The following is a 19,884-nucleotide window of genomic DNA, read 5'->3' as shown; positions in this document are numbered from 1 at the left end:
TCTCAGTTGACCTTCATCTGGGTGCCTTGTCTCACTGAGGGCAGTGATGTTGATGTAATATCTCACAAGTTCCCTGGTGACAATAACAATTCCTTCCAGTTGTACATTATCTTTGAATGTTCGCACCCTGATGGATAACAAAGTAGCAAAAGTCAGTCTTTATAGCTTCACAGGCAGAGTGATCCCATTGGATGCAGTAATCCAGCCAGCAGTGTATGAGACAGCCTAGGTTTAGGGCAACTTTTCTAACCCTCTCACCATGTAGGGTAGGAGAGGGGATCCTAAAGAGGACTTCTCAGTTGCAATAGAAGGTGCCGAATTGCACTCCTGTCTCAGTCCAGGTGCCAGACCATCTAACTATCGCCGCCTATGTGCAGATTCATGGCTAGGGATTGCCAGATTCACTGATCCTGTCCCTGTCACCACTAGCCCATTGCCGCAGGGCTTGGAAGATTGGAAAGACCTTATTTCCCGTGGTAGAAGCCTGTGCATGACTTCCTTTAACGTGAGGAAGCTGGTGTGGCTACAACAACCACATGATCATGACAAGTTGGAGATGTGGGACCCAGTAGTAGGGAAAGTCTGGGACGACTGGAGATTTACTTGCTGCAGCCTTCATCCGCTTTTATGGCCGTTGAGATCCAAGGACCTTCTTCCACCTGATCCACTGTTGAGGACTAGGAGGAATTGGACTGTGCTTTGTCTGGGATTCCCCTCAGACCTGTTCTTCTTGGGAGACCCTACCAGGAACATGAAGCTCCCGACAACTTAGCTCTGAGGATCATTGGAACATGCAAGCCCCTTCACCACAACAAGGTGACAGTCCCCAAAGAAGAATGGAAAAATAAAACTAGTATGCAAATACTTGTATTTTCAAAATTTTGTGGGAATTTGTTGACAAATACAAATAACCTTGTCCCTTCAGTCTCTCTCTCCCTTATAAGATTGTTTCCCCTGTTATCTTCAGTGGATGTGCTGTTTTGAAGTTGTGATTTTTTTCTATTAAAAAGTTTAGCCTTTTTAAGATGTCAAAAGCAACCTAGATGCCTGCAAGGACATGCCGAAACAATAGCCTGTGGGCTGCAGAAGCCTTTTCAGAAGCAGGGGGTTTTGTTTGCAAGTACTCTAACAGTTATTACCTTCAACAGCCTGAGTGCTTTTTGAAAAGACCACACACACACACATGCACACACATGCTCTCTCGCTCTCGCTCAACAGCTCCCATTTTGAAGAAATAAAAAATTAAGTTCCAGGACTGTCATGGCAGCATTGAAAAAGAGAGCGGTAAAGAAAAGGAGGCTGAATTTTGAGGAGGGAAGAAATCTGTTAGTTTCCTGCAAATCAAATACTCCTAGAAAAGCAGTAGAAGGATACTTGAAGAGGACAAAGGACAATGTTTTACTACCTCCTTGCACAACATGCATTTATATTCAATGTGCCCAATTTTTTTTAACCCTGATAGTGTTATAATTGATATTTTAATTACAGAAAAAAATCTCTTTATTCTGCTCCCATGTTCAGATAAAAATCACCATTTTTAGTCTGAGAGCAAGCATGAGAATTTTTAGCTTCAAAGGTTGTTTTTGCTCCTAGTTTTCTGAAAAATCATTAATCTGGAAAAGGTCTGATAATAGAAATTTCTCTACCTAACCAGATAAGTTGACTTACAGGATGTGTTCTGGTGATCATGGTTGGCAGTGGTGATATATTTTCAATTTTTGCATATTTAAATGACGACTCTAGTCCGTTAATCAGCATGGTGTAATCAGTATCTGTAGCTATATTGTAAAATGTTCTTAAAATTACTTAAATGCATGTTTACACAAGGCCAAACATACTTTTACCCTTCAAACAAAATAAGCAGTATCTCTCATAAGTTCGTAGGAGCTGATCATCAGTCCTGTGTCCCCATTGCTATCCTTCCAAATGGGAACAAGCAAATGGGGCTCTCTTTTAGAACTGGTTGCTGAATTGTAACCCCTTGTATCAATGGAAGATATTCTCTTCTGTTGCAGAATTCAGAGCTACCGCTGCGGTGCTCCTAGCTGCAGTTGACCCAGGCTGTAAAAGCCCGTAACTAAAAATTGAACATGGATCAAAATACCACCATGCTTATTTTTTTTAAATAAAATACTTACTACTTTTCTGGCTACCACTCTGTCCAGCACGCCTGCTTTCGAAGAGTTTTCATATCATGTTGGTTTACTTTTTGGCGAAGTTTTACTACTGATACCTCCATCAATTCTGTAATGTTATGGATAATAAGCAGGTGTGCAATCTGTCTGGATCATCATCAGATTTTTCAGCTACAATAAGTTCTGATTGTATAACATGAAACTCTTTTGGAAGCGGTATAATGAGAGAAGAGAGAGTTACCACTGAGCTCACTTCTGGGAAGGAAGAGAGAGGCCCACTGGGGCTCAGGGAGAGCAGTATCTGAAAGGTCAAGGCCACCCAAATGGGGAGTAGTGCTGAGAGTCTGCTGCTGCTGAGTGAATAAGCAGCAATTTCCTCTATACGGCAATATTGTTCTGTAATCTTGGAGAATCTGGAGACTTGTAACAAGTGGCAGATGAAGTGAACCACTCTGAAGGCGGTCATATCATCCAAGTTGGACTGAGGCCTGAGTGTCGTAGAATCATTCCTCCTTGGTAGGAGTTTGTGAGGCTTAAATAGAACTTTTAAGTTGAAGGCGTTGATTGTTTTGGAGAGGAGCTCACCCTCTCCTCTCTGTAAGGAGTTGCAGTATCACTCGCTTATTGGTGAATGAGCGGGGAAGGAGCTTTTTCTTCCGCTCTTTTGGGATTAACAGAATGGCCCTAAAGACTGTGAGCTCTATTCCACACTTCCCCCAAACGTGAGAAATTGAAAAGCATGTAAGCATTCCCCTTGAAGATGGTCCGCTCTCCTTCTCACTCTCTCCCACCCACCCACCCACCTCCGGATTGTCCTGGGTATCCTCGTCTACTGCAGTATAAATTAACTGACTTCTCTGAGAAGCAAACTCCCCTACTCTCTATCTGGGGTTTGGCTCACATGAGTTCTGTTTCTCTTGTTACTTTGAATTCTGAGGGATGGAAACCCCTGGAAGTATCTTATTGGCTAAGGAACTTATAGATAAGGATCTTACAAATTTAGAACTTTTGAATAGCAGGAGCAATATCTGTGAACCTGTATCATCAGACTTATTCACAGTTCCCATTGGTTTTCTTTGTTGAAACCTCTTATGGAAGCATTAGTGGATATTAAGAGCTCTTTGAATGAAAAATTCTGTTGGGTGGATAATGAGAGGATTGGTCTACAGGCAAGCTAGATGCCCCCTCCCCCCACTAATTCAGATCTGGACAAGGAAGAACCTAAAGTTATAGATAATTTCTCTCATATTGATGAAAGGAATATAGAGCTTTATTAGTGAGTTAAGGCTAAAGTAAGAGAAATTGACACCACCTTTTTGTCGTCATCGTCCTCTTGCTTTATCATACGCAGGATCTCTGAGGTTTCAGAAATTCTGTTTCTTGATTTAAATACTTCCAAGCAGAATTCCCCATCCCTTAGAAATCCTCCAAATATGTCAGTATTGGAAAATGCCAAAAAATTGGCCCTCTGATACTCTATATAAATGGGCCCCATGTTGATTTGATCTTTTTTCAGGGGGGGATTATATTCAGGCAGACAGCCCCTTACAGATATTGATCTACATCAGTTATAAATTGATACGGTTCATTTCGTATTTACTATTTAACTCTTAAGTTTATAAGGCGCATAGGGCACCTTTATTTTTGAAATACGCACGAGGTGGGAGATGGAATTTTTTTTTTATTGGCACATAGGTTCTAGAATTTGGAATTTGAGGAAACCACTAAAGCTCTGAGGTGTCTTCATCTCTATAGAGTAGAAAACACTCTTGAGAGATCTTTGCTCTACAGAACATTCTCAAAAATATAAGGTATAATTTATAGAAGAGTCTGGTTCTTATTTATCTTATGAGAATATATCTCAGGATTTTACGTCAACTTTTCCTCAGCTCCTTTCTAAACTTTTTTGTACTATTTATTTAACTGGATCTCCTAAGTTTGACACTCCAGTCTTTTCTAGTCCCATGAGCTTTACAATTCCCCTTCACTGAAATAAGGTTGGTTTTTCATGGGATCCTTGAGATAGACTTCCTTTACATTCAAAATCTCCCACATAGATTGCTCTTTAGAATACAGTGGTATTTGGAGATTAATCAAATGCTTATAGTGAGGCTGTTAGGTCTGTTTCTTATGTCTGACTGGATTGTCCAATTTCTTTCCCTTTACACAAGGAGAGCTTTTGCCAGAACAATTTACATACTTTATCCTGGAATTCGTGGTTATAAAAATAAGATGAATGATATGGAGATTTTTAAATTTTTGGAAGCCTTTGAATTGATTTATTTTAACAAGAAACATGGTTAGTGAATCTTAAATCATAATCTTTCTTGTGTTTGAATCCTTTCTTCAAGGAAGAAATTGATTGTTAGTAAGGGGTCATATATCTGAAGTACTTGCAACCTTAGTTTCCTTATGCCTGAAATCCTGGGTTTTACCTTTGGAATCAAATTGTCAGGGCATTCAGGCTGTATTTTAGTGTTTTCCTGATCTCCAAATTATAATATTAAATATTCTTTTCCCCTCATTCTCCTCCTCTTATTGGAGTAATTGTGGGAGTGCCTGGATGATCAAATTGATATAGCTTGTCTAATTTTGGGAGATTTTAATGCTCCAATAGGTCCTCCAACAAAATCAGTATCAGGGGAAGAAAACACTGAGGAGATTTTTGAACTTCCCTCTCAGCTCTAGAGATCAGGTGGTTAACATTGGTCAAAAATTAAAGGTTTTGTTATACAAGTTTAATCTGATACCTGTACATGGAAAAAAAAATGTGGCAGAGGTGGACAGTTTACCTGTATTTCATCAAATGGTTCTAGTAGTATTGATTATATAATTGATCTTCCTTTAGGGATTTATGTAAATTTTTCTTGCCCAGATAGTGACTGCCAACCTCTCTAATTATGAATGATGTGCCCTTTTTGGGGAGAGTTTTATTTCTGATGGATGATGATGCCTTAATTACTCCGTTTGGAACAATGTGGTTGTAAAAGACTAAAATGGACAAATTATCTTGGAGATTGGAGGACTGATGTTAAATTTTTTCAGAGACATAATAATTAAGTCTGAGAATTCTTCTCAAATTTGTGAATCTCATGAATTGCTGGTCAAGTCCTTACTGCCACATTTCTCTAAACAAGAAGACTTTGGTTTTAATTATCCCAGAAATGCTTTCAAAGTTTAGCGCACTTTGGTTTGACGTGGACTGTGTGAAGGAAAAATCTGCTGTTGCACATATAGTTAATAAGATCCCTCTCCTAATTTACTTCAGAAGTTAGTAGCTGCCAGAATAAGATATTGAGGTTTATTATGTAATGAAAGCCAAGAATATCTGAGATCCTTATGTAACAATTTTGAAGCAGTAGCTAAAGCTGAAAATTATTCCATGTTTTGGAACATGGTGGCTTCAGGCCTTGGTAGATATACTCCAGATGAGGAACCCCATATTAATGATGAAGCCTGGATAGCACATTCCAATAATATATTTTTTTTAACTCTAATTCTCCTATAGTTGGTGCAATGAGAAATCCCTTCAATTTATAGACTCTTAGGCATTTAAGGCCAAAAGGGACCACTGTGATCATGTGGTCTCACCACTGCACATCACAGGCCATAGAACCTCACCCACCCACTCCTATACTAGACCCCTAATCTCAGACTGAGTTACTAAAATCATGATTTGAAGGGTTCAAGCTACAGAGAATCCACTATTTACTCTAGTTCAAACCAGCCAGTGACCTGTGCCCCATGTTCCAGAGGAAGGCCAAAAAAACCCGAACCAAACAAAAATCCCAGGGTCTCTGCTAATCTGACCTCGAGGGGAAAATTCCTTCCCAACTTCAAATAAACCCTGAGAGTGTGGACAAGATCTATCAGCCAGACACCTGGGAGAGAATTGACTGTAGTGACTCAGGGCCCTACCTGTCTACTGTCTCATCTTTGGCTGCTGGAGATGGGCCATGTACCACTGGAGGTAATCTCTTCATACCATCCCCTCCATAAACTTATCACTCTGTCCTTCGGTAAAGCACAATTAAATCCACTCATTGATTTTAGCCCAACAATGGAAAAAAGTCCAGGGGAAGACTTTTTTTTCCCCTGCTGAAGTTATTCAGGAAAACTCTTGATTGGTAATCTCCAGTCTTGGCTAAATTATTTACTGTCATTAATCATCTTGGATGGATTCCAGCTAGGTGGAAGTCTAGTATTATAGTTCCTATTTTTTAAAAAGAGGACAAAGAATCCTGCTTCATTCACTCTATTAGTCTGTTAGATGTGGCAAGGAAAACTTACTCCAGATTCTTACTATCTAAAGTTGAAATGGGCTTCAGAGGCTAATTTACTATACAAAGAGCAGTCCATCTTTAGGGCGGATAGAGCCACAACTGATGATTATTTTTCTTCCATGATTTATAAATATACTGTGGTTAAGGGTATTAAATTATATGCTGTGTTCATAGATTTAAAGATGGCATTTGAGTCTATTAACTGAGACAAACTTTGGGTGAAATTAAGGAGAATAGGTACCAATCTAAGACTGTGATATATTTTGGAGGTTCTACACCAAAGCAATATGGGTTAGGAACTCCTGTTCTTATTGGAGTGTGCCAGGGATGCCATATAGCACCTTTTCTTTAAATGAAAGTATTAATGATATGGTAGATGTTTTGAAAGAAGAGCATTTCTCTACACCACACATTATGGGTAGATCTATCTTGGTGTTATGTGCCTATTACATGAGTTTGTGATAAAACCACAAAAGGCCTGTGCCGATTACCTAGTTTTTCTTTTTTGTAATTCTCCAGACCTAGTTTTCAATAAGATGAAGGGCATGATTTTTTGGGAAGAACCCTTTGAAAATTGAGTGGAAGATAAACTGCCACCTGGTAGAACAAGAATTTTCTTTTACTTATTTGGGCTATTGGTCCTCTTATCAGAAAAACTTCAAAGGCCTTTATCTCTGCTCAAGGGGTTCTCTCCTTTTCCCATTCATGTGGCAGGAATAGGCTGAATTTGAAGCACAATTCCATTTTTAAAAGTCAAGAAAGTGACCAGTAAGTACATTCTGTCCTGTTTACACTGATACTTCTACATCAGATTTACTTATTTTACAAATAAGGTTTTCTTAAACCAGAAAGACAATAAATTCATAGTTAAAGAATGTACTGTACTCAGTTTTAATTTATCACTTTTAAAAATATTTAAACAGCATGATTTTAAGGATGGACTGCCACACTTAACATTGTCTTTTAGCTTTTGTTGTCATCCCTTTAATGGTGTTTAAATATACTCTTAGACCATAATTATGTTTTCAAATTATTATGCATCTGCAAGATCCTTTGTTTTATTCCATTAACACTTTTATTCTTAGACCTTTTAGATGGTGTTGTATAATTTGGGTATTTTTTTTTTCCCCCTTAATTTGAAGGGACATCAAAAGCAAGAATGTGCTATTGAAAAACAACCTTACAGCTTGTATTGCTGATTTTGGTCTAGCTTTAAAGTTTGAGGCTGGAAAGTCTGCAGGTGACACACATGGACAGGTAATGGATTTACATAAAAATTAAATACTAACAATGCTTATATTTCAGTTTGTAGCTTGGAAGGTATTTATTTCCAAGGTGGTCACACACTTGGCTGCGTCTGTAGGCTGAGCTTGTTGCACAAATGAGCTCTTTGCATCTCTCCAACACCTCCCCCAGTTTGTGTGCCACCCCCATCCCTCTCTAAGTCTGGAATACCCTGAAACTCCCCCAGTAGCCTCCCATCCAGGTATGTGTGTCCTCCATTCCAGGGTCCCCCATTCTCTCTGCCATGCTGGAGGCTTTATCTGTCCTCCATACTGCACCCCATGTCAAGATCCCTCATTCTTCCTGTGCTGAAGGGCTGAGCACTTTCTTCTGGAAGGCATTAATGGAGCCATCAACCATAGACAATTAGAAGTCCTTAAGCTATGGTTTTGCTAAACAGATGGCAGAGGCTTCATATGTGTGCCCCCTTTTGATTTTTCTAGTTTCCCCGACAATTAGTAGGATTCCAGCTATTGGTGCATAGAATGTTAACTGAAATTTTGAAATGGATCAGATACAGTGTTCAAAAGGTATTATGTTACAGGCACAGAAATGCCCTCATGTTGTGTTTAAGGCCTTCACAATCTCAGCCAATTAAAAATCACGGCAAAAGTATTGTGGAAGGACTTAATTGTGAATGGTGCCTTGTCTTGGCCCTTTGTACTAAATGAATTTTAACCGGAAGAAATGTAGCTTTCTTCTAGGTCTAATTCAGTAAATTACTTGATGTGATGTTTCAGTTTCATAGTTGATCATGGCCAACTAATATAATTCTATCTGAAGATCTTCTTTTCTTCAGTGTCAACTGCCTTGGAGGATTTACTTACAGGAATCTGTGTGTGACACCTTTAATATTAATAGCGGAGGAAATGATGGTCTTCTAGCAACCAGGAAGAAAATAAGATACAAGGGAGGGGAGGAAAAGACCAGATCTGCTGAAGGAAAATTAATGTTAAATTATTTATAAATATACATGCAGACTTTTATGCATTCTAGAAATCCACTGTGGGGGCACAAACTGTCAAGGTATTGAGTGTCCTTAACCTCTCAACTCTAAGGGAGTTGAGGGCATGCAGCACCTTGCTGGATTGAGTCCAAAGTAAAAGCAGTGACTACAACTTTTTTTTTTTTTTTGGTTTGGGATTTTTTGTTTAAATGGGGGATGGGGGGAGAGAATTGTACAGTAAGGTCAATGTCTTTTTGCTTATCTTGAAATAAACAATTTAGTGCAGTAACACTTTATGCTTGAATATCTTTAAAAGGTTGGTACACGAAGGTATATGGCTCCAGAAGTATTAGAAGGTGCGATAAACTTCCAAAGGGATGCATTTCTGAGAATAGATATGTATGCCATGGGATTAGTCCTGTGGGAACTGGCATCCCGATGTACTGCGTCAGATGGTAAGCAAAATGTTTAATTTATAAAAATACATAGTCGATAGCGCAGTATTTAAAATTTTGAATCTGCTCGGGGGTTAGGGGGAAGTGGGAGTTGTGTGTATGTCTTTCGTTGTCTTTTTTTTTTTTTTTTTTTTTTTTTCCCTTTTAAGCTCTGAATTTCCCAGGCTTAAAATGGTTGCTTTTGTAGGATACATGCAACATCCCTGTAATATGTATTACCCTAAATTACTTATATGTATCCCAGTCTTAATAAATCCTTTTAACATATCTTTTGTCTGAATTTTTTTTAAAGCATACATGAACCCTAAACAATAAATTCAAAGAGACTCTCCCGTGTGATATTTCTAATAAATCACAGTACTCTCCAGCTATTTTATGTCCCTTTGCAGAGGCATAAAGCAGCCAGATCATGCTGGCTAGTTAAACGGGGGCTTACAGCTGCTTTATATTGCCAGACCAGCACAAAGCAGCTGCTGAACACTGCAGTTTCCCCCTCACTCCTGTTCCCTACCTTTCCTTGTGCACACACGTTCCCTCTCCCTCTTGTCTTCTCCACAGACATTATGCATAAATTCTAACCTTTTCCCTCCTGCACCCTTCTGTTCCTCTGCGCACACTTTGTGCTGGCTCTTCCCCTCTTGCACCATTTTGTCCTCTGACTAGTAAGGGGCAACAAGTGGTTTTTGTAAAGAAAAATATTTAGGATTCAATTTAACCTTTTTTTTTGTTTTTTCCATAATGGAAAGCTTGTCCCTCCAGTGTACACTGGTGCATGAAATTTTCTTCAGAGAAACTTATGAAGAATTGCCCTCTCCAAATGGCCACTGCCTATTTTATTGAAAATAGGAATGAAGCCAAGCTCCTTGCAAGGAAGATGGTATTCCCTTAATGCTGTCAGGAGTCGGAGGGAACACTGAGGAGCAGATGAATGGCAGTAAGAGACAGCAGCTATTTTTGAAGAGGACAGTTCTTCTTGTAACTCCTTGAAAATTATCCTTCAGCTTAACCTGAAGCAGGAACTTTCAGTTATGAAAAACACCAAAAAGTGTCCATTGAATCTATTTTTTTTTCAAATGTAACTTATCCAGAAGATTTCAGCAAGTTTTAATTATATGGGAAGTTTGAAGAGTCAGTGTTCTTCTGTTAAGATATTAGGGGAACAAAATAAAGGTCTGACATAGGGTGCCAAATTTCTTAACCTATTTTTAAAATTAATTTAAATTCATAAACTAACCAATGTACTTCTGAATTCTCACAAAAATCATTTACTCAGTAAGTGATGTAACTTTGGAGAGGAAAGGGTGTAATTTTCATATGTAGCAGAGAATTCTTGCTCTTACATGCAAAATTTCTCAGCCTTTATTATGGAGTCATAATTGGTGCTTCCTTAATTTAAGTTAGATGAATAGACAGTGGTTAGGAGGAATTCTATCTGCCCATCTTTCATATATTGTAAGAACTTTGAGCCAGAGAAACTTTTCTCGTGTGCTGGATGCTTTCCAGACAGACATTTGTTTTATGGTAGTACCCAGTTAATAATAATAAATCTTTTTTCTAAAAAGTCATCAGAAGTGACTTCAGTACATCCAAGGAACAAATCCTGCACCCTAGGATGGAGCATGCTTAATCATTGCATTGCATGCACAGTCTAATCAAATGTAAGAGTTGAGGGACTGGAGCATTCTCGGTACAGACAATGTTCAGAGAATTTACTAACCAGATTCTAAGTCTTGATTATTTGGATAAATAAGTTTTTTGTTGTTTTTTATGTTTGGTTTTTTTTAAAAGATGAGCAGAAAGTATATTCCTGACAGCATGGCTATCCTCCCTGCCCTCCCCAAGTCAAATATCAAGACACTGTTCCAAAGGAAAACGTATTTTTTTCTAATCTTGTTCTCAGAAATGCTACCTCATTTTTGCTGAAATTTTCCTCAAAAAATTTAGCCAGAGACAGACACTTGATATAGACAAATTCAGCCTGTATGATATAAATTTGGCAAAGTTACAAGTTGAGTTGTTCAGGCAATTTTTTGACACAATGCTTTGTCAAAGAATGCAGCTTTTTCCAAACCAAAACTTTTAAGAGGAAAAAGTGAGTTTCAACAAAATTTTCACCTTGAAGACATTTTGAAAAATAAGTTTCAAAATTCTTAATATCTTTTGATGTTTTCTAAAGAATTCCAGTTTTGGGGTTCAATATAACTTTATTTCAAAATTTAAGCTAATCATTACTTTAAGTTAATCAGAATGGGTTTTATAATTTTGTAATCTTTCAAACTTTTTGATGGACTCAGACCAGGATGGTAGGGCTTTTGTTGTTGCTGTTTTGCTTTTTGGTTTGTGAAAATTTGTGATTTATGATTTTGTCAGTATTTGGAACAGGAAATTTTTTCGACATCTTGAAAATTAGGACCAGAAAACTATTTCCTTTTTAGCAGCATAAGTAAATGGAAACAAGCTCTTAAAATGGGAAGTGTTGGTCAACCCTAACTGTAGGCATTGCTGCTTGTACTCCGTGTAATGCCAAGTTCATTTGTATACTGCAAACTTCTGCTGCCATACCTATGTTAGTTAGGTGTGTGAAAAGGTATGATCCCTGACCGACAGTTGTGCTGCCAAGTCCCTAGGGTATACCTAGTTACACTGGTAAGAATGCCCTTGTTTCATTGTGGGAGGGGAGAGGATAGACTAGTATAGGCTCCATATAAGCTGCGTCCACACTAGAAACACTTCGCTGGCATAGTGTACCTGCCAAATGCTTGTAGTCTAGGCTCTGAGTTTTGGTGGTGGGCCTACAGAGGTTGCATTACAACCTGTTTCTGTACCTTTCTTTATTCTGAGCTTTCATTGTCGCTGTTCTTTTTATCCTGGATATCTTTTTACAATCTAGTTGCCCTTTGCTGTCAGCTTGAAGGGGATAAGTTACTATTAATGTAACTTAATGAGTTGAATGGTAGTTTTTTTAAGAACATGGCCACCCTCTTGATATGTAGTCTAGCATCCATTGCTTCTCACTTTGGCATCATATGAGTTTTTCATGGCAATAGTGAGTAAATGGCTGTACAGTATTTTGACATACTTATTAAATTTGTGGTGTACCAATTGTCTGAAAAGCAAAATTTATTTTATTCTTAAATATAGGACCAGTGGATGAATACATGTTGCCATTTGAAGAGGAAATTGGCCAGCATCCATCCCTTGAAGACATGCAGGAAGTTGTAGTGCACAAAAAGAAGAGGCCTGTTTTAAGAGAGTGTTGGCAGAAACATGCTGTAAGTAGTAAAATAACTAAGTTCTGAAAGTATTATTGTGCTTTAACTGTAAAACTTTCATGAAATTATATTTAATTCTTATCTGTGGACATTTTTCTTCTGATACAGTATTTTTATATAATTAGCTCTGCTGAAAAATTAATAAACTGTATACTAATGTTTTATAGTACTTTGTTTTTAAATGCAGCACTCATACCAAAGGATTTCAAAGTACTTCATAAAAGTTTTAAACTTCCTTGGTGGGTGAAGTGACTCTTCAGTTTTAGTCCTGAGCAGTTCTGTTGTTGTTTCATATAAAGATGTGTATTTATCCCCTTCACTCATTACTGAAATGATGCCACCTTTGGAGGGGTAATTTGGTAGCTGCCTTTAATAACGCAGTATCAATCTCAGAAAGGTAAAGAGACCCTGAAACTTCAAGGATAATTTAGGTGGGCAGAACGAATTGCCTACATTTGGGTTTGGGCTAGATGTTGAGTGATGCCGCTGCTTTAGGAAAAGTGGCATGTCTTCAGAATTCTGAATATTGTGACTTTTTTTTTTTTATCCTAAAAATCAGCACCTCTCACAGCATGCTGCTCCCTAATAGCAGACTAGCGTATTTTCAAGTCATCATGGAAGTAAGCATGCATCCACTGCCTGACTATTAATACCCTGGCTCGTACCCTTATTTTTCTTGGAGTTATTTCATTCAAATCTTGAACAGGACTAGTAGTTCTTAGAGATCTCATTATATTTTAAGATGGCAAAGTTGCTATGTATATTGAGAAAATCAATAATTCTGTACTCAGGGCAGGATTTAAGTGCTTTGATGTGAATAAGGCATGGACAAAACCTCAGTTCTGGCATTTCTTAACTTCTGAGTTCCTGACTTTGCCACCGTTAACATTTATTTTAATGTAGCTTTTTGTCATGTAACTTCCTGAGAAAAACATGTGATCATTCAGAACCTGATGAACCTCCGCATGGTTCATCAGCAGGGTTGGGACCTTTAGATTCATAGCACATTAGCTCAGAGTAACTGGTACCCGGACTAGGTTGTTATCCTCCTGTAGTGGCTGGAACACAGAGGATGAAACAAATGCTTTTGTCAGTGGATGTTGCAGCTATTTGCTAGACAGCATGGAAATGTTGAGACCCAGGTGTCCTGGGGTCTGTTTCAGATTCTGGAGAAGAGATTTGTTGATTACAAGACTTTTCCACCCAGTCATTTTTCTACACTTGTGCCTCCTTCTGGCCTGTATCCTATCCTATCCTCACCTCTCTGCATTCCATTCAGGTTGGTTACTTCTCCATGCTGCACCAGCAGAAGGAGCATTGAGAGCATGGGAAAAACAGTCTATTTTGGTGTCACAGCAGCTCTCAGGATGCAGGAATTGGAATAAAAGTTCTGCTTAGTCACTCTGAGGATGGTTCATGTTCTGTCCATTCAATGTATAGGAGCTGTGAGGGGATGGAGCATACTCAGTGTAGACAATATTTGTTAGTGGCTTTCAGTTAAATTCACGAAACTTCTAGTGAACGTGTGACCCACCCTTGCCCAATTTAAGTACCTGCTTCAAAACATAGAACCTCTCAGATGTAAGATTTATTCAACATGGACAAATCAACATATTTTGCCTATCTTCATTCTGAATCAGTTGAACTGATTTAGCTGAAACTTTCTCCCCCCCCCCGAAAATAAAACAATCTGAGGCAGACAACTGGCATCAAAAATTTCAGTTAACTGAAAACAAGGCCTTATAATGAAGGTATAAGACAACTCAGTTACCAACTCCACTTGTATATTACTTTTTTCTTTTAGGGAATGGCAATGCTCTGTGAAACAGTAGAAGAATGTTGGGATCATGATGCAGAAGCCAGGTTATCAGCTGGTTGCGTAGAAGAACGGATTATTCAGATGCAAAGGCTGACTAACATTATAACAACAGAGGACATTGTGACAGTGGTCACAATGGTGACAAATGTTGACTTTCCTCCCAAAGAATCCAGTCTATGATAGTTGCACTGGTTATGCATCCTGACCAACAGGACTCTGAACTGGAGCTGCTAAAGCTAATGAGACTGTTTATGGTCATTACTTTCTGTGTGAAATGAGGAATGGTAAGTTTTTTGGGAATGTCAATAAGGAGACTTTTTTTTTTCCAAACATGAATACATGAGACTTGACTGCATTCCCGTCCTGAAGGACATTGACCTGAGAAGTGGCAAAATATTGTTGAGGAACTTAAATAAATGAAGAATATGGACCTATCCGGGCTAATCAAGTGTTTTAAAAACTGACATCAGATTTCTTAATATCTGTCAGAAGAGACTAATTCTTTAAATGAACTACTGCTATTTTTTTTAAATCAAACATTTCATTTCAGATTTAAAAAAAGGGTAACTTGTTTTTATTGCATTTGCTGTTGTGTTTATATAAATGACTATTGTAATGGCAGTATGACACAGCTTGTGAATGTTTAGTGTGCTGCTGTTATATGTACATAAACAAAAGTAATCAAGTGGGATATAGCAAAGAGGCTTCCAAGCATTACTTTAACCTCCCTCAACAAGGTATACCTCAGTTCCACGTCTGCTAAATTATGAGATTGACAACACTAACAATTTGAATAATAAATTGATCCATGTTTTGTAAATGCTGTATTACAAATTCACTGTTATTTAAAAAAGGGTAAGCTATGCTTTATGCCAAGAGTAAATGGCCATTCCTAAAGCAGTGTTTTTAGCCCTCTCTTGTGCTAGCTTGTGTATAAAAAGTGCTGGGTTTGAAACAAAACTTTCTTCCTGTTTTAGTTTAAAGCTTTTATCTCACATTCAGTTCCCAAAATATTGCATACATTTTATTTTTACTAAATACTATTTAGGTTTGCTGTGTCTGAGGAATATTTGAGCATGACTTTTTTTTTTTAATTTTATGTGAGCTATGACACTGGAAGGCTCTTAATTCTTATTCTTTCTAAAGAAGGCTTTTTCCTATTTATGTAAAAAGTTCTGCATAGAGTACTTTCTTTCACTAGCAGTTTGCAGTGCGTTCTGGATCACTGTTTCAGGATCACCTCAGGAAGCTTAATTACCCGAACTCCTCACTCTCTCTGCTTTGAGATTTGCAACTTCTCTACACTTAAGCTTGCTGCCATCTTGTCAGAGTGATATTTGATGTCTGTGATGCATAGGTTCATGCTGGAGTCATGTTAAAAATGATAGCCACAGACTTCCGATGTAACTGCTAAAAATATTCAGGGATAACTTTAGTTGTTATGCTATAATTTCAAATATGCAATGACTATTTAGAGGTAACGAATACCAACATAGGTAGCACAGTCTAGCAAAAAAAGAAAAAAAAAATTGCTTTCACAGCGGACTCCAACATTATTTTAGGGTTTAGGAGATCATGCCTTATATACTATGTAACATAACATAAAAAACCTGAATTGACTGTAGGTGCCAAAGTGCTTTTCAAAATTAATATTACACTATTTATTTGATCCTTTACATTGATACAGATCAAAGTAAAAAAAACAAACTTTTTAAAGTACTCAAGTACCGAACCAACAATAGCCAGTATTATGCTATGTATTTTGTCAGGTCATTTTTTTTAAATCATGCATTAGATTTTTAAGGAAGTTTTTAATGTCACAATCAGGAGCTCACTGTGAATGTTATCTTTAAACAGTTATTTGTAGAAACCACAGAATACACTCAATTTTACATATAATATGCACTTAATCTCTGGGAACAATAACATTTATTTATAAACAAGACCTAGATCACCATATTCTAAGCAGGGAGGGGGAAGAAGGGTAATAGCAACATTGTTCATGCATAACATACCACTCAATACTGTTCTGCTTGCTGTTTTTCGCTCTTATTCCTAGGGTTTCATGATAGCCATAAGAATCCCTGCTTTAATGCGTTATTGGTACTAGTAGGGCAACTTGCTCGTTTTGTTTATAAAACTACTCATGCACCCATTTTCTTGATCTGGATTTTCATTTTGCTTCCACCTTCAGTGCAGGGATACATTATCTTAAACGTACATCAAGTGATCATGGCTAAAGAGAGATGAACAAAACCAGTCATATTTTAGTTCAAAAACTTGTATTGCTCTCTGAAGTTTAAACCCCAACACTGGCAAAAGTAGGAGGAACAGCATGGATGATATAAGGATCAGTTATTCAAGATTCAATGCAGAAATCATACCTAGCTACGGACATACGTCAATATGAGCCTTGCATCCTGCATGCATGATCCTTGAACTTTTGCTGGTATGGGCCCTGGTGGCCATGCTGTTTGGGGGCTCCTTTGGTGTTGCTAGTGCACTTTGTGTTTGCAAGTGATGTAGGTGAATCACAAAGCCTGAAACTGAATAAGATATTTATTTTCATAGAAATTCCCACAGCTGTGAATATTGTACTAACTGTATTTTCTGATTGATTTTTTTTTTTAAACAGCATAGTACAGTATCACACTGATAAGGATGTTCATGGTAAAAGTGTTTTTATAATTGGTGAAATAACTAAACTTTGGTGAGCTGTTCTTATACATAAGACTTGTGTTTTGCAGGGCATTTTAACTTGTGTGTGTTCCACTTATAGTACAGTAAAATATAGATATGTAAGTTAAAATGCTTGAGCCAGACTCATGAATGAGGATAAAAATGAATAAGAACTAAGCTAGTAAAAATATTCTGGCATTACTTACTAGCAGAAGTAGTGACCGTTGTCCCTCTTTTTACTTGCAGCATGTGTGGTGGTGTATATGTACATGTATGGTCTATTCCAGTGGTTCACCCTGTATTTTGGCTTGTGAAGAAAAGTCAGTCCCTTGGCTCACTTCCAACTTGTCAGCTTTGCCTGTCTATTTAAATGATTGCTGTATAACTGCCACAGGACTGATGGATTAGCCAGTTTTTGGCTTTACTGGAAGTCCAAGCCCTGCATTTTTTTAGTTTGTATTAGCTACTAGGACATTTTTATATCACATGATGCATGACTACTCTTTGTACACCTATTACTACATGTACCTTAGCATTTCAGAAGAAACTGTGTCTGAATTGTTGGCGTTCCTGAACTAGCACTGTCATTCATGGTGACATTCTGAAACTATAAATCAGGATTGAAATTCACCACTTTGTATCTATTTGAAATAGCAAAATTCATGTAGCTTTTAAAGAGTCTTGGAATTCCAGCTAAAATGTAAGCAGAAACAGAAGTGAGTATTTCTTGTTCATACTAGGTTTCAACAGCATTGCTGATTATAGTTTAACAAGTGGGATTACCAGTTGGACTGATCTTTTTCCAATTTCTCTTAACTTCTAATGCATTTGTTTTTATTAGGAACATCTGGTACAAAATGCAAAAAGCTATATGCAGGTTTATGGGCAAAATGATACAAGTAGCATCCTTGATGGAACATCATTTACCTCAGAGATTCAACCAGCAGTACTTTTTTTTTTTTTTTAAAGCAGTCTCAGTTCATATATTATTTGTTACCTCTCAAGATATTGGTAAGCAATTGTTTTAGCTTTACTCTCTGTATTTGTCTGTTTGGGGCACAGGTTGTTGTACTACTGTCAGATTATACTTGCTATTTTTCTGCAAGTATCAAAAACAAAAACCCCAGCCCAGCATAAAAGTGATTGATTGTTAAATATTGTACAAATAAAAATGTATGCTCTTTCTGCCCCTACCCCAAAAGTTAAATAAAAAAAAGTGACTACTGTATGACTTGCATATGCCTTTTTTCAACTTTTCATATCTTCTCTAGGAAAAAATAAATCTAGGTAATATTTTGTGCTGACACTTCACCTTCAGAAACTTTGCTGCTTGAAAAGCTTAAAAAAGGAAAACCTCTTCTCCCCCACTTCCCCCTTTTTTGCAACATTTACAGCATTACAGTGGAGCAGAGACAGACCCTTATCTCTAGCATTTCTGACATAAAAAGTGATCATTCCCCTGCATTAGTTACCATCCTTTCCTGACAGGAAGGTCAAGGGAGAATTGTGAAGTGAATTCTATCAGGATATTTGTTAACCAGACTGCTGCAGAAGACTGCTAGGCATTTTTTTTTCCCCATGAGTAAGAGCTGAGTTTCAGAACTGAACCCAAATGTTGTATACAAGTGAAGAGCACAAGTCCTAGCATGCTAGGTCAGCAGAAAGTAGGTAATACCTTTAACTACAGTTGCTTTTAATATTCTTTGATATCCCCTTCTATCGACAAATTTGGGTTTTTCTGCCCCTCCCTAGCTAGGCAGCAACAACAAAATAGCACCAAAGAAGTGTTCGTTTGCTTGATCCCTGTGGATTTGTTTGGAGAGACAACTTCTGGTATGACACTCCTGCGTCAGCCTCAGCCACAGGAAAAACTGCTAGAAAAGGTAAGTGTCTTATGTACCACTAGTCCAGGGGTTGGCAACCTTTGAGAAGTGGTGTGCTGAGTCTTCATTTATTCACTCTAATTTAAGCTTCCGCGTGCCAGTAATACATTTTAATGTTTTTAGAAAGTTATATATTATAGACTTATAGAGACTAACATATTGTTATACATAAAGCAAATAAGGTTTTTAAAATGTTTAAGCAGCTTAATTTAAAATTAAATTAAAATGCAGAGCCCCCTGGACCAGTGGCCAGGACCTGGGCAGCTCCGTGCCACTGAAAATCAGCCCGCGTGCTGCATTTGGCACATGTGCCATAGGTTGCCTACCCCTGCACTAGTCTATTGTTTATCACCATTTCCCTTTTCTGGCAACTTCATGTGAAGGGCAGGTGCACCAGCTCTTTTGCTTTTATCAGATTATTCCTACTCCTACTTGGTAGAAAACTGCAGAGCTTGTAACTTGTAGGAGTGATGGTGTACTACAGCCAGTGGTGGAGCAGCCCTGTGATTATGATACTGGAAAGAGTTGCATCTTCCTTTCTGAAAGTACTATCTCCTGTAACTTCCATAGCTATTCTTTAGAAAAGCATTCAGCCTACAGAGAAATTGAAGCTCATTATAAGGGAATAACCACTCCTTACTTAGAAACTTTCAGTTTGAACAACAGTTACCCATTCTAACTGAAGTTAAATCATCATTCTGGTAGTTACTGGAGTATTCTTGCCTTCTATAAACCAAGTAAACTGTCTACAGCCTCCTAATTATAGGTTTAAAGAGTATGGCTCTGTTTAGTAATGTGAGTTGGGATAGGAGTCAAAGGTATTATGTAAATTTTGTGTGCATGGTTGCACGCTTGTTGTAATTAGAGCCAAACAGAACACTGTACGTCTCCTTGTCTGAAAATGCCAAATGTGAGATCAAATCAAGCCCCAAATCTCATTGATTTTGCACTTAGTCTTAAATCTAGTACTGAATGTCTTCCTCCTCCCTTCCCCTCCCCCACAATGCTTGGGGCTTTTTGAGGTGAATTCCAGTGCATTCCAGCAATAGACCTGTGGGAACTGTTTATACCCAAATGGATAAGAGATTCAAAAGGTAAAGATTCTTTGACTTTTTTCCCTTTGGAAGG

General features: G+C 37.9%; 1 protein-coding gene across 2 annotated transcripts in view; it reads left to right on the top strand.

Annotated features, from left to right (window-relative positions):
- Positions 1-18,099, top strand: part of ACVR2A (activin A receptor type 2A) — a 109,305-nt gene extending 91,206 nt beyond the window's left edge. For both annotated transcript variants that reach the window (XM_030579491.1, XM_030579492.1), the window contains 4 exons: positions 7,561-7,675; positions 8,965-9,103; positions 12,245-12,375; positions 14,180-18,099. In XM_030579491.1, coding sequence (XP_030435351.1) covers positions 7,561-7,675; positions 8,965-9,103; positions 12,245-12,375; positions 14,180-14,374 — 580 coding nt within the window. In that variant the 3' untranslated portion in view covers positions 14,375-18,099. The remainder of the gene's footprint in view (positions 1-7,560; positions 7,676-8,964; positions 9,104-12,244; positions 12,376-14,179) is intronic.
- Positions 18,100-19,884: the final 1,785 nt, after the last annotated feature.

This window comes from Gopherus evgoodei, chromosome 11 (genome assembly GCF_007399415.2).
Source record: "Gopherus evgoodei ecotype Sinaloan lineage chromosome 11, rGopEvg1_v1.p, whole genome shotgun sequence".
NCBI lineage: Eukaryota > Metazoa > Chordata > Testudines > Testudinidae > Gopherus > Gopherus evgoodei.
Note: the sequence above shows the minus strand (reverse complement) of the source record. Positions and strands in the feature narration are given on the sequence as shown.